The 17,014-nt window shown below is 34.5% G+C and overlaps 1 protein-coding gene across 1 annotated transcript in view; it reads right to left on the reverse strand.

The window, feature by feature from the left end:
- LOC306877950 (galanin receptor type 1-like) overlaps nucleotides 1-5,566 on the reverse strand; it is a 69,187-nt gene extending 63,621 nt beyond the window's left edge. The window contains exons 1-2 of the mRNA XM_079430014.1: nucleotides 4,694-5,566; nucleotides 1,426-1,491 (exon numbers count right to left, since the gene is read on the reverse strand). Of these exons, the coding sequence (XP_079286140.1) occupies nucleotides 1,426-1,491; nucleotides 4,694-5,350 (723 nt within the window). The 5' untranslated portion in view covers nucleotides 5,351-5,566. The remainder of the gene's footprint in view (nucleotides 1-1,425; nucleotides 1,492-4,693) is intronic.
- Between the last annotated feature and the right edge of the window lie 11,448 nt (nucleotides 5,567-17,014).

Raw genomic sequence — 17,014 nt, forward strand, 5'->3', positions numbered from 1 at the left:
AGCGTCATTAGAATTCCCTTCTGACTCCAGCCACCCCATAATATACCCTTCCTAGTGCTCCAGGTCCAGTACAAAAAAAGGATGCCTTGGTTGCCATTGGTTACAAGTGACCACTCAGATTTTGAATAACAAGAGACCACTCTGGAGCGTATTGGCTACTGGCTATAATGGACAACTAACTTAAGTGAGGCACTAAAACCACAGATGCAATGGTTTCTGACTTACGCAGCTTAACTAAAACTGACAATTTTATGCACTTAAAATATCTGATTTGAAAGTCAATTTGTCTGAAATGCTCAAGCGGTCAACTATCACGGCTCTTGAAGCATGTGAAATGTTTCCTCTGATACACATGAAAACCATCTGTAAATGCTGACAGCATTTAAATATTGCCAGCCAGAAATCCTCACCGAAGGCTTACCACATTATATTTAGACAGTTAAGTCACACTTAAAAACACATGAATGTCACTGCATTAGATAACAAAATATCAAACAAAGTGGCACTTACTGGAAAGAAAGCACAAGCAAAAATAATGCTTTGATTCTACATCAAATGATAAACAATAGATAAAGGTTTTAAAATTAATATTAAATTGTTTAGACACTTATCAGGTGTAGCAGAACATGTAAAATAGTTCATCACAAAAACGGCAGAGTAGATATGTGCAATGCCACATGGTTTGGTATTTTGAAAAAGTATCTGCATACTGTTGTTCTCCCTTTATTTAGAAAAGTTAAAAGTGGCGGCAATGTTTCGGTCAAAGACCTTCATCAGGCTTCATTGTTTTTTTGCTATACAATAAAATCCAAACATTTTAAAGTGTGGCTAAAGTTTCCAAATTCATCCACCCTGATCTACTTACATGACATTTCAATTTTAAGAGTGACAGATATTGAATTACCATCAGTTAAAATGATTAAAATTAAACGTAGTCAATGGCTAAATACACTTCAACTTTTATCAAACAAAAAGATTTATGAGGTCGATCATGTTCCACTAGCTTTGATGCATGCATGGATTTTTCAGAACAAATACTAAACTAATACTGAAAGTGGCACCAAAATCACTGCAGTAATATTACTCCAGCATACTATGATATCTGGTAAAAATCATACAAAATCTAGTTTTACAGAACATAATCAGAATAAATGATGTCAAGAGGTTGCCGTGATTTTGCGAAGACAGGCCTGTTCCTGGATCAACATCTTTTGCTGATCCTGGATCAACATTACAGTACAAAAATATAGACTTAACCCAATACCAAAAGTTATCCCTCAATTCTGATTGGTTGATTGGAATGTTGTTCCAGAATCAACAAGGATGTTGATCCAGGAACATGTTGTACTTGGTGAAATCACACTCACCGATGTGGTGAACAGGAAACAACACACATACACACACACACACAAACAAAAATCTTACCTTTCGTTTTGACCGTTCAGACTTCTTGGACATATTTTTCATTTTTTTATGAAGATGGTACAATACCTGTAATTCAAAGAAAATGTCACATTAATGCCTAAAAGTGTATGCCATTACTCATCCACCATTAATGATGAAAGAAGCAGTGAGTGATGGCAGACATTGAGTGGCTAGTGTTTTGACACTTATCTGGAGAGAGATCACAATGACAAACTATAGGATATTACAGGATTTTAGGAAGTCATTCCAACACGGCAGGGACACATTTATCATTACGGTCCTGTCCAACATTACACAATATATATATAAATATATACACAGTGCCCTCCATAAGTATTGGAACAGTAAAGACAAAATTGCTCTGTTGGCTGTGGAGTCAAGACATTTGCAAATATGATTAAAAGATGAATATGAGACAAAACTACAGAATGTCACATTTTATTATTAGCTGTTTCAACACATACATGTTTTACCAAATAAAAAGAAAGTAGCAGAATGAATTTGGAAAGGTACAAGACCATCTTGCCTACCAATATTCAAGAAAATGCCACCAGATTAATTGGGAAGTGCTTCATATTGCATCAGGACAATGACCCAAAATACCCTGCCAGTTCAGTCAAGAAGTTTATAAGGGCAAAGAAATGGAAAGTCTTAGATTGCCCAAGTCAATCTCCAGATTTAAATCTGATTGAACATGAATTTCACCAGCTGAAGAGGAGAGTAAAGGCAGAAACTCCCAAAACAAGCAACAATTGGAATTGGCTGCATTAAAGGCTGGGAAAAGCATTTCAAAGGATGAGACCAAGAGTCTGGTGATGTCTATGGGTCACAGACTCACTGCTGTGATTGTGTGCAAGGGATCTGCAACTAAATAATAGCTTTTAATCTTTTATATCTGCCTTATGTTCAACTGTCCCAATACTTACGCTGACATCAATGAGTGGGATGAACTCTAAAAGTGCTGTTCTTTTTATTTGGTAAAACGTGTGTTGAATCACCCAGTAATAAAATGTGACATTCTGTAGTTTTGTCTCAAATTCATCTTTTAATCATATTTACAAATGTCTTGACTCCACAGCCAACAGAGCAATTTTGTCTTTACTGTTCCAGTACTTTTGGAGGGCTCTGTATGTATGTATGTATGTGTATGTATATATATATATATATATATATATATATATATATATATATATATATATATATAAATATATAAATAAGACAATCTGATTGAACAAATACAGTTTGAAATTAATCATCAAAACTTATGGTCCAAAAGACATAGACTGTAAATTTATCAGAATAACAGTTCATTTTTATTAACATTACATACTAGCATATAAGTGGACTCAAAGATAACACATAGATTGAAAGACACAAAACTTTCAATTTGATTTCAAAGTGTATTATAGGCAAATTAAACTATGATTTCCTTCATTTTGGCTAAAAATGTAAAACTCAAAGTACTGGTCACGGTCCAAGCGTGGCAATATCGATTGTTATCGTAATTCCACAATTACAGTATCTCAAACCGAGATGAACAGATATGATTTGAGATGAACAATGTCACTGCACATCAGTACCGCCGCTCCCTATACGCAGAGTACGCAGTTTGCGTAGGGCACCATCCCAGTTGCTCAGAAAAAAACAAAAACACGTTCGTTCTATATTAGTATTAAAATTAAAATTAACATGTACATACACATAAATAAAAATCTAAACATTAACGTATATAAAATTATTTTAAAAATGCGTTTTATGGTGACTGCAGAGGCAATGGGCAGTAGGCTAATCACGCGTCATGTTTGCGGCTGAAAGCAAATGATCATAACTGATGGACAGCTCTGCCCGTGAAAAGACATCAGCAATCCAGCGCCGAGAAAAGAACAAGACAAAAAAAAAAAAAAAAAAAAAAAGATGAAACCCGTGCATCATTTTTAGGTAGGCTACATTCATAATCCTGTGAAACGTTTTTGGCTGTTGACGTTTATAACGTGTTTTAATGTCGGTAATAATTTAACCACCAACAACACATATAATATTTTCTCTGACTTTCCATGTTCCCTTACGAAAACTGTCCATGGTTTTACTACAAATAAAACCAAAATTCATGGTTCTTGTAGCCATGGATGGCAACCACAAATTAATTTGTTACTTCAAATACTAATTTACAAAGAAGTATTAAGATATATATATATATAGTGGTTATAAAAACAGACCTAAGCCAACAACAGCCTTTAAAATGACTTAAAATACATTATATAAAAACAATGAGGCAATAATGATTGGTTCCTTAATAATTATATTGTTTCATTGAAAAACACTGTTAAAATACATAATTTAATACAAAATAAACAATTTAGATATTAACATAACATTTTTACAAATGCCTGTAAAGGGAGCCAAAGGCCTGGTAATACATTACAGAATGATCAAGTCATTTAATATTGACCAAACATTTAGGCTTATTCAAATATCCACTTAATCTTTAATTTTTGGCCACCAACTGCTCAGTTTTCTTTTGTGTGATTTTTGAATGCTTGAGACTAAAAAAAAATCAATCAGACAACTGTATTAATAAAATAATAGCCAAAGTTAACTGTCTAGAGCTAAAATTGTAATTTATAAATAATGCTATTTAATGGCAACTTATTTATTTACTTGTTTTTTTTTACATCCATAATATTTGGGGGAAGGGGCACAAGAATACAATTCTGCTTAGGGCACCCATTTGGCCAGCAGCGGCCCTACTGCACATGCAACTGAAAATACTGTTTGCTAGAAGGAGCACGCATTGATGCGTCTGGAAAAGATTACTCTCAAATGGCCAGTGACGTCTGCGTGAGCTTTAGGCTATACTGTTTGTAGGCGACTTCACCTAAATCTCCGAATCCAGACAGGAGGAAGAATTAAGTAGGACACCGAACACTCTGTGAGGGCGCTTGGTCACCTGTTGCATTCTTCGCGTGCTACGACTAAATAAAACACGAATGAAAGTTCTCTAAACGTTCTCGTGCTATGACCACAGTTTTGCCCGTGGTGGATTATTAAACTCATTATAATAATCATGTGGACACGAGCTAGAGGAAGCGCACAACTGCAAGTCAGTTTGGAGTAAACAAGTAGATTTCATTTAAAAACAGTTTAATAAACGCTCATAAAAACCTTTTCATTCCTACACTTTAAACGATAAATCAGTTGGTTAAAAATGAATGTAGAAGTGCTCCCTCGATAGTTCTACAAGAAACTTGTCTTATTGTCGATTCCTTACCTTGGCATAAGAGCATGTGATCAAAACCAACGGTAACAGATACCCAGTCACGAGAATAGTCACTTTATAAGTGTGCTTGGCCACCCGCTCGGTCCATATCTCCCAGCAGAACGTGCTATTGGGAGCCTCGGGGTGATCGGTCAAAATTTGGTGCTGCGCAACCGGGACTGCAAAGATAAAGGAAAGCATCCAAATGACACAGACGCCAATGAGCGCATTCCTCCGGTTGCGAATGCACGGGGACTTTTTGGAGAGCACCACAGCAATGTACCTGTCCACCGACATGGCCACAAGAGTGAAAATGCTCACCAGCATGCAAACCATGAAAAAATAGTGCACAAATTTACACAGAAAAGCCCCGAAGACCCACTTGGGAAGAGAATATATGGTGGCCTGAAACGGGACGCAAAACAGGAGGAAAGATAAATCTGCTATGCTAAGATTTAGGATGAAAATGTTAGTGGTGCTTCTCGAGCGCTTCGACTTTATTTTCCCAATGACAACCATCACTAGAGTGTTTCCAATGATTCCCACGAAAAATATACATCCGAATATGACGGGCACAATAACAACCTCCAGACTGAAACTGTCGGTCGTGTGGTTCGTGTCCATATGCTCCTCTGTCCAAATTTCCGTTTCATTTCGGGATAACCCCATGTTTAGCCTACACGGATTCAATAAGTCCGGTCGTAACAAATAAACAAAAAAAACATAAGTCCGTTCAGAAGCACAGAACAATCATTCCCCTGTTTGATTTCTCATTTTCTCATGTCAGCGCGCACTGACAAATCTTTGGCTCATTTGTGGAGAACTCCGGAAGGCTGGGAAATGCACCGGCTGGGTGTGAGGCGCTAGAGAGAACGCACATCATACTACACTGGCGCGTGCTCTTTCCCGGTAAGAAGAGCTGGGACACTGCCACACGCTCAGTGCGTAAAGTTTCCGCCCGGAAGCGCTTAAACGGCCCTGCGTCGTGATTAGGCCATGATCAGTTCAGTGTTATAATAGTAGAGCTTCTTTGAAGTTTAATTTACCTAGTAACTGTTTTTTTTATTTTTATTATTGTCATAAAGATAACTATGTCGTTGGGTCAAAGAGCACTGACATGTTTGTGTATGTCATTATGAACTTGGCTTCATCTAGAAAAATGTCTGAGGACCTTTACACTTGTTCTCACATTATCTTAAGGTGTCACGATACAGATAACCTGTAGTACCGCGCGCAGACTCAGTCCCTCGCTTGTTTGTAGGTTGCATTTGATCAGCTAGGCTACCACTGCTGAAATACAAAACTCACATTTTTTTTAAAAATATATAAGTGGGCTATATACCCTTAAAAAAAAAAAAAAAAAAAAAAAAAAAAACAATAGACGCCATCACAAAATGTGTAATGGTTTTACTGTTTATTATGGGAATTGTATTGGTTTTAATGGAAACTGTAATGGACCCTGTGTTGGTCACCTTCTATTGGTGGCTTGTAAAAACACTACAAAAAAAAAAAGAAAGAAAAAGGTTTTAATGGTTAAAAGTTGATGATTTGTAAAGTTTCTAATTGTATTTGTAGTGGAGACATAATTTTTTGTGATGGTTCTATTGTTTTGTTTTGTTTTCAGCAGGGTACTTTTCATGTATTATTGGTACTCTCATTGCCCAGTTCTTTGTAAGAATCTACTAACACAAGTAGCATTCCACCCACACAAATAACCTTAATAAAATGATGCAAGACTGTTCAATGAACTCAATAAAAGAAGAATATCCATAAACAGTTTCCGGGATTTTATAGCAGCTGTTCCTGTGAAATGTTTGCTGTTTTTATGACAGTTCTTATTGTTATGCAAAATGATAGTTAGCCTGAGATTTAAAAGCAACACACTATCGTGAAGAGGCTGCTAAGTGTTATTGAAGTGATAGCAGGGGTGCAGTCTCACATGGAATTTTGACTGACGCCAAAAAGTCTGTTTCCTAATTCATCTTATTCTGGCCAAGAATTGTCTACATTAACACTAAAGCTGCAGGATTTTAGGCTTCTCAACTACTTTGGACCCCACAACACAGCAAACCTTTCAAGTTTGAATGGGTTCATTGGTTAAATGTCCTTTTGTGAAATTGCATGTTGGTACATTGGCAAAAAATCTCCACATGCATTTTTGCTTTCAGTTGACCATGTTCGTCTGTGTATGAATCAAATTGTCTGTTCACAGCTTAAACATCTTGGCCTGTTATGGATGGTATATTTCCAAATGATGTGATGTGACGTATATATTACACTGTAAAAAGTGATGCTGACTTAACTAAAAAAAAACGAGGAAACCCATTGCCTTAAAATGATTAAGTAAATAATAATTGAAAAAAAAATTAAGTGACAATTGACAATTCACTTAACTTATAATTTTTAAAATTATTAATTACTTAATAATTTTAAGGCAACGGGTTTCCTCAATTCAGTCAACTTGTCACTTTTTATTACAGCAGTTAGCTACAGCCCCCAAATTCGGCATTCAAGGAGTGCAGATATTTGCTCCAAACACAATGAAATATTTTACTTTTGTGAAACTTTGCTTCTTTTACTCTGGTTAAGTCTGCTTGATGACACATAATATTTCATAGGCTTCTTATAGTAATATGGAGAGAGAGTGGTTCTTGTAATAATTTCTATTTTGTTCTCCAAAAGTTACAGAGCTGAGAATGACTTCACCTGTAATTCCATCACGACCTGGAGACATATAATTTTGAGACATTTAATGGATTCCATTACTTCCACAGTGATGATGAGCTCATCAGTGCATTTCATTTCTGCAGCATCCAGTGGTGTTCAAGTCAGCTAATGAATCTAGCTTCCTCACAGCAACTGATAAGATTAAAAAATAACCACAAAAAGTAACATCAAACTTAGAGGTATACCATTCTTTCTGGAATTCACCATAAGCTAAGGAGAATGATTGCCATTCATCTCTTTCATTGAGTCGATCAGCTTTAATTCTGTAAGTATCATCAAGCTGGTTCAAATAGAGTGACATTTTCAATCTTAGACAGACTGTCAGGGGGCCTTGGGTAAGGAAAGCAATTTTCCAATTACCACTGTCCTCAGCCTTTCCAAGCTTGGAAAGAACATTGTCATAACTGCTCAAATACTTTATAATGTTATATTTAAGTCCCATTAAAAAAAAGAGAGTTTATTTTTAGTTTCCCTGTATCATGAGCTTTTTAGTTTCCTGTAGGATGGTATGAAATCCTAATTATAAACTGGCTTGCGGAAAGTTAGAATAGAGTGAAGAATGCTGACATATTCTGAACAGCAACAGGTTTAGTATTGAGCCAAAAGTCTATGTGAGAAAGAAAAATATTTGTTACACAAGGCAAATGTTCTAGAAAATGTAATCCTCTAAAGCCGTTCCTCAGCAACTGACACACCTGCTAAATGCTCATGAGAAAACATCATCCCATTCACATATGTACAAATTTACATATTTATTTGTAGAAATTATTCTTGATAAAAAACAAACAAAATAGCAAAAATGAATACTCCTGACATCAATTTAAGACCTGATGTCAAAAGACTGAATGCAGAAAACCTTTCACTTAAAGCAAAATCTCAAATATTAGTTGAAGATAACAGACTCTTGTCTAAAGACACATGAATAGATGAATCCATGAATAGATGTCTCCTCATATTTTTTAAGCAAAGCAATGAATATTAACTTACATAATTTCAATATAATAGAAACTTGCTTCAAAAAAAAAATGTAGGAGGATCATTCAAAGTGGAAAAAAATATATATCCTCAATGAATGCTGGTGCTCTGACATAATATAGTAAGTACTCATTTCTGCATCTTTCACACTTTTAACTGTAAACCTACTCTTTTCTGTTTAATAAAAGTGGATGATTTTGAGTGTCAACTCCAAAACTTACAAAAGCACTATATATAAAGTAAAAGAAAAACTTCCAACAAAAACCCAGCATACATGAATGCATGAGCATAATGCATTAATTGACACCATATGAAGCTGTTGAGAGAATGTGAAAGAGCTGTAATCTGTGCACAGGTGATGAAGCCCCCAAACCTCCCAGCACCAGCACAACACAACAAATTTGACCTAATCAGACCCTAAGAAATGCAGACATATCAAAGCAGATATCTAGTGCATTCTTAAGGAAAGGTTTTGGCAGCTTTACAAGTCCATAGTTTTGACTGTATTTATTAAAATAAACCAACATTTCTGGTTTGCATAACAGAATGCATACTGTTTTTTTTCTTTTTCTTTTTGTTATATGAATTAAGTCAGAGCAAAACTGAAGAGTAAGAATAAAATGCATAAATAAATTATGTTCTCTTCTGGCATATGCAACACCTGAGTGAAATGTGGTAAATGAAATAGTAAGTTATCTCTTTCTGAGATAATAGCAATGGAAACACTAACCTTGAAATTGCTTTGTACAATCAGTGTCTTGTGTGCTTACTAATGAACGACACTGTTTTACATTTTTCAATGTAAACACCCAATGAAATATCACTCAGCTATGTTTATATATTATATTCTTTTTATAGTCATATAATGGTTGTTAAACATCACTGACCAACTGTGCAAGCTGAACACTTGAGGCTAACAAATCTCTTTCAGTAACCACACAATGCTTCATTTATCATTCAAGTTTAAAATCGAGCAGTTTGAGTGTTAGTAGTTTAGCATGTCCTTTAAGCACTAAGTGGTTAAAATCCTCAATTTGGGGATTTTACATTAAATATTCTTTTCAAAGCGGATATACTGTGCAGTGTCTTTTGAATGAAAATCCTTTGACAACACTAAATATACCCTACAGAAATCAGTAGCCTGTTGTTCAGTTGAAGTATGATTTAGAATCATAATATCTGTGCAAGAGAATTGTTGAGTTAAGAAATTAATATTCAACTTGTTTATGATTGTTCTCATTTCCAGTCCTTGTTTATCAGGTTGACAGCTCTAGGATAGAATTAAGCTTATGTGATGCTGAAGTTGGTTTTAAAAGCTCTGAAATTCATCCCAGTGGGTTTTTTTTTTTTTTTTTTGGAAACAGTGGTTGTTTAATTTCTTGCAACCTTGTTCTGGCACCATTTTCTTCTCACCAGACAACGTGTGGCTGATTGCCCATAAAAGAAGCACGGGGAAGTGCCAAATCCAACTGTGATGTTTTTTGTTTAGTTTTTTCCCCCCAGAACTAGACCAGGATCATGGTTTACAAGTTTGCACACTTGTGGCCTTCTTTTTCCATTGTGGTAATGTGCTGTGTGCTGTGGTATTATGATTGGTTATGGTGGTCCCAAGGAACTTGAGCGACTCAATTATACCTGCAGTTGTTACACCTATTTCCAAAAAGAGATGGGTTCATTTCCAAGAGCAGCCCAGAGGCACTCCAGTGCTCACAGTTGTGGAGTTTGACAGGTTGTAGAACAGGTGTTTGTGATCCATTGGCACAAAGATAGTGTTATATTTACTTCTGTCAGAGCTAAAGTTCACAAACAGCATTCTGGTGTTTGTGCCAAGGTAGTCCAGGTGTAACAGAGACCCATATGCACTGTGCCTCCCAGAGGTGAGTAGCAGGAGGTCGAAGAATAGGACTTGACACCACAGGTGAATAGGGAAAAAGAAAAAAAAAAGATATCAACAAACTTCTCTTCTGTAGAGTATATTAAGACAATTGTTTTGTATTACATTGTTTGAAGTTGGTTAAATATGCAAATGAGACACTCATTAAATATGCACTAATTTGAATATATTTTAAGAACAGAAATCGGAAGAAATCCAAATTCTTGTTTCATTATGTTGACACATTAAAGTTTTTTTTTTTTTTTCTTACAGAAGGGATTTAATATACTGTATGTTTGTATTTTGTCTCTCCATTAAATCAGAAAATACTGTGAACAGCCAAGAATTGATATATGAAAATAACTTGTCTGTACAATTTTGATAAGAATAAAACTTAGTTTGGTGTATGAAAGTGCTATTGAAGTGGAGATTACTGACTGCAGGAGAATTTTTTTTTTTATCTTTAAAGATGTATTGTAATTGAAAGCAACAAACGCAAATAGATCAAATGTAATGAAATAAACACTTAAATGTGCATTTTAAATGTTTTATTTTCATTATCTGAAAGAAGATAGTTAGTCTATTTTGCTATATGAAAGTAAAATAGCCCAAAATCTCAAAATTGATCAGTGCATGAACAAACTATGGTTCTCATTCATATGAGTAAGGAATACATTGGGATTGAGAGGTATCGGTGGGCAGTGTGGAAATGTGAGACTGTAAATCTGTTTCATGTGTGATAACATGGGATGGATCATGCAGAAAGAAACATACTAATGTACAGTATCGGTTAGGCATTTTTACTTATTATTCCTGGCAGTTATAAAAGAAAATTGGGAGATGTTGCAGCATAATGATTTGAACAGTTGATTGCTAAGCATGTTATTGCATGTAACATTGAGCCGTAGTCAATTACTTAAGGCATTTAATTTTTAGTAATATTTGTCTCACCTGACTGATCTGGTTATCTGATATTTTTGTTTTCTCCCAGCACAGACAGAAATTTTGAAAAATATCCACAGTGCTGTGAAATATAACATTCTGTGATAGGCTATAATAAAATAATAAAAGCCACCTTTAAGTATGCATTTATAAAGACAGTGATTCAGACATTTCATTCTTGAATCAATTTATCTTCAAGGTTGACCTAAAATCAAGGTTGGGAAGCAATCACTGAGCATTTTCACACCAATGAGAAGTCCTATGTAAATAAACACTGAAGAAAGTCAAGGACAGGACAATGATATGGCCATGGGTTAGGTGCAATCGATAGGAGAGGAGGCTGAGTATGTTAAGGAGTAGGAAATTAGCTGGTAGAAGTTCCTTGCTTTTTTTAGTTTACTGTCATTTTAAAGGCTTTTTTGTTTGTTTGTTTGTTTTTTATTCAAAGTGCTTGGTTAGAAACTCTGTGGGGAGGTGATGAATGATTTGCCAACCCTTTAATCAAGGTTTCCAAATGTTTTCCCTGGACTTCTACATTCTCCCTGACTCCTTCTGTCACACACTTAATCTTTTTATTTATTGGTGTGTAGGTTTTAAAAAGCCTCTTCTCTAATCCCAAATGGGTTTATCTTAACTCTCTGGCACATAGAATTTAAAAACTATTGTTCAGGTTTGTTAGTGTACTGTGATCGGAATCAGAAACCAAATTCATCTCCATCATAATTCCTGTTTGTCTTTTGAACAGACCACAATATTGACCAGTGTTCTAATACTTAGAATAAGGTTAAGAGCTGTCAGCAGAAAATTGATGTTGATGAAGTGGCACATTGCTGAGTTTATGCAACCACACAACCAATGGTATTGTGTTCCACTGTACACCATTTAGACATAAAGAACCCCCCCCCCCCCCCCCCCCCCAAAAAAAAACACAGACACATATAAGGGTCTTTATGCATATAAGGGTCATTATGCACAGACACTAGACCCTAATGACACTCTTCTAAATGCATATGAAAACATCATATTTTTAATGTTGGATTTTTGTGGCCTATAGTGTTTTTCATCATAATCAGGACATTTTAATTCTGTTGTGGCTTGAATGAAAGGGGTTATTGCAAGAAATATGTTTAGGCAAATAAAGAATAGCCGTGTTGCAATTTTGTCAAATATTTTTAATTTATCTTCAGAAGCATTCCGAAACTGCATGATAAATTAGTGCACATTTATAGATTACTTTAGAAATCTTAAAGCAAACTGCAGTGTGTTCTCCATTCACTTCAGGAATATGTGAGTAAGAAAGTATAGTGAATGGAATGGAAATTGAAGGCTGTAGGAATGTAGTGTGTTCAGTTCCTGTGTTCTTTTTTTCTTCTTCCAGAAATCAGAAGTGAGACCGATAACATCAGGTTTGTTTATTTAAGATAAAACATTACAAAATAAAATAAATAAAATAAAACTGTGCTCTAGATGCAGTTCTTTCAGAATCTGACAACTACCCTTACGAAAAAGAAGTTTATTCAAGTGTGCTATTAGTATACTTCTTTTAAACTATAAAATATTAAAGTACACTTTTAGTCTACTTTTTATGTATTTCTCAGAAATGGGCTTTACGTACTTCTCAGAAATATAGTTAAAATGACATTTAAGTATACTTGACTTATGCTTATAAGAAAAAGTCTAAATATATTTGAGCTACTTGTGCTCATGTTATATGGTAGGGGCGCTAGTACACATCTGCTGTACAGAATTTCCAAAAAATACAAGTGAAGATGAAACTGAAACAACAGATGCTTCCACATGTGACCTAACACACAATCATCGGACATAAAACAGCATCAAACTTATGGGATAAAATGTCGACCAATGAAGAGGTAATAATGACTGTCAAGCTCTGGGGTGTTGATCGACTGATTATCATTCTGAATCCAATTCATAGTCTTTTTTTCAGCTTTTTGTTCAAAATGTTGTTTATTTCTTTATTTATGAAACTTACCCACATTCAAGTTTTTTTTTTTTTTTTAAAGAATGCATGTTTTAAAATGCTTTTGTTTACAAGCAGATACCCTGTTCTTTGTTTTGATGTTTTGTATGTTCAGATATTCATATAACAAAATATATACAAATTAATACCTAAATAGGGACATAGTAGTATACTTAAAGTATGATGTAAAGTTCACTTAAAGAAAACTTACGAGTATACTTGCAGTATAAAACTACTAAACTAGTCGTTTACTGAGACTTCAAAGTGTACTAAAATGCTACTACAAGTATTTAATTAGTAAACTATCAGCATACCTATAAGTTCACTTTTAGTATAGTTGCAGTACAAGCTAAAAACTTTAATGTAAACTAGTTGTGTACTCAAAGTTTATTAATGGTATACTTAAAGTATACTTAAAAGTATATTTTGTATACTAGAAAGTGGGCCAATTTAGTTCCAAGGAGTATTGAAATAGTACACTTACGAGTACACAACTAGTACACTGATATTTGTATACTTACTACATAAAGTATACTTAAAAATATACTTGATCTTTATATAAGTATACTTAAAAATATACTTGATCTTTACATAAGTATACTTAAACTTGAAGTATACTACTTTTTGGTAAGGGTAAACAAAGAAACAGGTACAAAATAAGTATTATGACAGACAGTGTGATGTTGGTTGAAAGTTTTTCAAAACCCCACACACTCAAAAATGCATCCACTTGTTCACTCCATAGGGAGAAGCAGAGATGGGCACTCGAGTGACATAGTTGTTAGTTGGCTATATAAAATATTAAAATAGTATAGATTTCAGGAGAAAACCCTTTTTTTTTTGTCACATGGCCTCGCATGTATCTAAATGTTAAAAATACAATACATGTAAAAATTATTTATTTATTTTCTCCGGACCTTTGCTTGGAAGAAAATATAGAGGCTGCGCCTCTTGGAACTTTAATTGAATACCCCCTGACTTATATCATAAAGAAATACTTAATTTGTATGGTTTTGTAATGTCTGTGTCAAATATTTCCTTATGTGGTGTCGTGGTAGATCAGACTCTTATTATAGATTTTGATTACAGAAAAACTGTTTTGAACATGGTAATGGATTAAAACATAAGTAACAGGCTGGATGTACATTAACCTTACATCTTAATACCTCTTTTTTTTTTTACAAAGCAAATCATAGATCATATATTTGTCTATATCCTATAAGATAGCTTCATAAATAGGAAGATGTCAATACATGAGGATTCTGAATGGGAATGGGATGACTTGAGACTCGACTCGGACTCGTGACCAAGACTCGAGACTTGACTTAGACTCCAAGTTAAAGACTTGTGAACATCTCTGGGCAGAAGCAAAGTATAGCACATGTCCTGCTGACTTTAATTTTGGCAGTTTTGTTCTTCTCTGTCCAACGGTGAGCAGAAGGAATACATTAAAGCTATCTGGTTTATTGAGGAGTGAGCACCTTAGGCACACAAATTATTTATGAGGGAGCACTCAAAAGAAAGAAAAAGAGGAAAAATGGAACAAGTGATGTAAAGAAAGCACCTGAGACTATTATGGAGCTGAGAATGATGATATGAATGAAACGAAAGAGAAAATAAAAAGGGATACATTAGAGACATCATGCAATTTGACCTCTTAAAGCCAAATGTAACAATGTAATAAAAAGTCATTACATTCAAATAAATTGAAAAATACCATATATTTTTTTTCACACTTTTTGTGTCAGAACGCTTCAAGTATTTATCCATAAACAATACTGGGAAAGCTATATAGAGCAAAGAGTTTAACCTAAAAAATTACACTAAACATTAATGATAAAGAAAATAGACTTGCTGGAGAATTTAGCATCATGAACTATGCTTGTACAGGATAATGTACTTAATAAAATAATTGCTGCACTGCGTGCTCTCTTCAGTATAGAAATGCTCTTCACATCCTTCACCACAAATTAAAACACTCATATGCACCTACTTAAGTACCAGGATAATTGCCTCAAGAATCTTTTTTTTTTTTTAAATATCCGTTCATGACAGTACATCTCAAGGAAGGAATGGTGGCATTTACAATAAGGTTCTTTTTATTAACATTAGTTAATGCTTTGGTAATCATGAACTAACAATGAACAGTAGCCTACTTTTACTGCATTTATTAGGATATTTCTACAGATTCAGTACTATTATTTAGTTATAATATGCATTTTATTAATATGTTTCAGTTATAAATTATATAAATTAACATGAATTAATGTATATTGATGAACTGGCAATGAACAATGTTATATTTACAAACTATAATCATACTTGGATGTTATTGCTAAATGGTTTTATGTAGATGTTTTGTAAGACTGGACTACATTTATTTTTAATTATTAATGCATATGTTTTTTGACTGTTAATAGTGTAATTGTTAACTGTTATTGCCCATTTGAAGACACTTGTAGAAAAACTGTAAATAGAGTACTGTTTTTCAACTGTGGTCATTTTTAAATCAAATTCTAATTTTTGAAATGTACAAAGCATCACATTTTTTCCACAGTTGATTCGGTCTTCCTTTTTAACTTTTTAATTGTAAGAATCTGATCCCAAATATTAAGAATATTCCAGATAATATGCTAACACTTATGCATCTCTTACACAGGGGCGTCATGCACTCATTATTTTTGAGGGGAGGGTGGGGGGGGGGGGGGGTAGCTTGTTATTCAAAACACTCCCAAACGCATTAAATATATCATGAAATATCTTGATTGTCACCTAGATTATGATGGTCAAAGTAGCCTAATAATGTAGTCTATTAACTAGCCTATGCATAAAAACCTGTCTGTTTACTTGAGTAACAGATATGGGTGTCATGCCATAACATATTTTGTACGACTAACTTTATATTTAAAGTGAATATTAAAAGCGTTGTAAGTTAGGCTACTAATCATAACACTTTCATTATACAGAGAGCAAAAAACATTTACATTATCAAAGAACATTTCAAATCGCGTTTGGTCTCGTACTGTATCGCGTATCTTGTCAGTGTGTGCACTTGCTTGGCCATTTTTAGTGATTAATAGGAAAGTGGGTTCAGCTGAATTCTAGCAGTGATTTGTTAGATAGGTATAAAAAAGGTTATTATACCGCGGCAGCCCTCGTGTGAAGCCCTCTTAGTGTGAAGACATTCGACTCCACCGGGCTAGGACACCGGCAAAGGATACAAGTATCGCTTTTTATTTTTTTTCCTTTATATGTTTACTATTGAAATGTTGTTGTATGCATTTGTCAATTTTATTTAATTTCTGTATTTTCTTAAATGGGTGTGTATTTACAGAGTGTTAACTTTTAGTTTTAGTTACTTTTTCTTATTTGTAAGTCGCTTTGGATCAAAGTGTCTGCTAAATGACTAAAAGTAAAGTAAAAGTAACATTTTCACTGCCAGTCTAGAGTTCAAGCACTCTCAGAAACTTACATTATAATGAGTGAAGCTGTTTCCAGTGAAAAGAGTATTACCAAAATCTCTTTAAGACCAGTCCTGTCACTCGGCGGCCATCTTTGAAACGCCATCCAAGTGCAGCTCCAAAACTGTTCACTAAGCTTACGATTAAATTTCCTATTTGAAATCACCAATGAAATCCGAGAACAACTGTGTCATAAATGTTGTTTCTTTTGCTCAAATAGCGCTATAAAAAGCTTATTTTTCAGGCTAGATCAGCCAGTGCGCATGCGCAGTCCTGAGCGCGCATCTCAGAGCGCTGACTGTTTCTATAGCAACCGGGACTTCTAACGGCAGCTGCAGTGACGCGCTGACTTTACTGATTAGCGATTGGCTCTT

Source organism: Barbus barbus, assembly GCF_936440315.1.
Source record: "Barbus barbus genome assembly, chromosome: 2".
Lineage (NCBI taxonomy): Eukaryota > Metazoa > Chordata > Actinopteri > Cypriniformes > Cyprinidae > Barbus > Barbus barbus.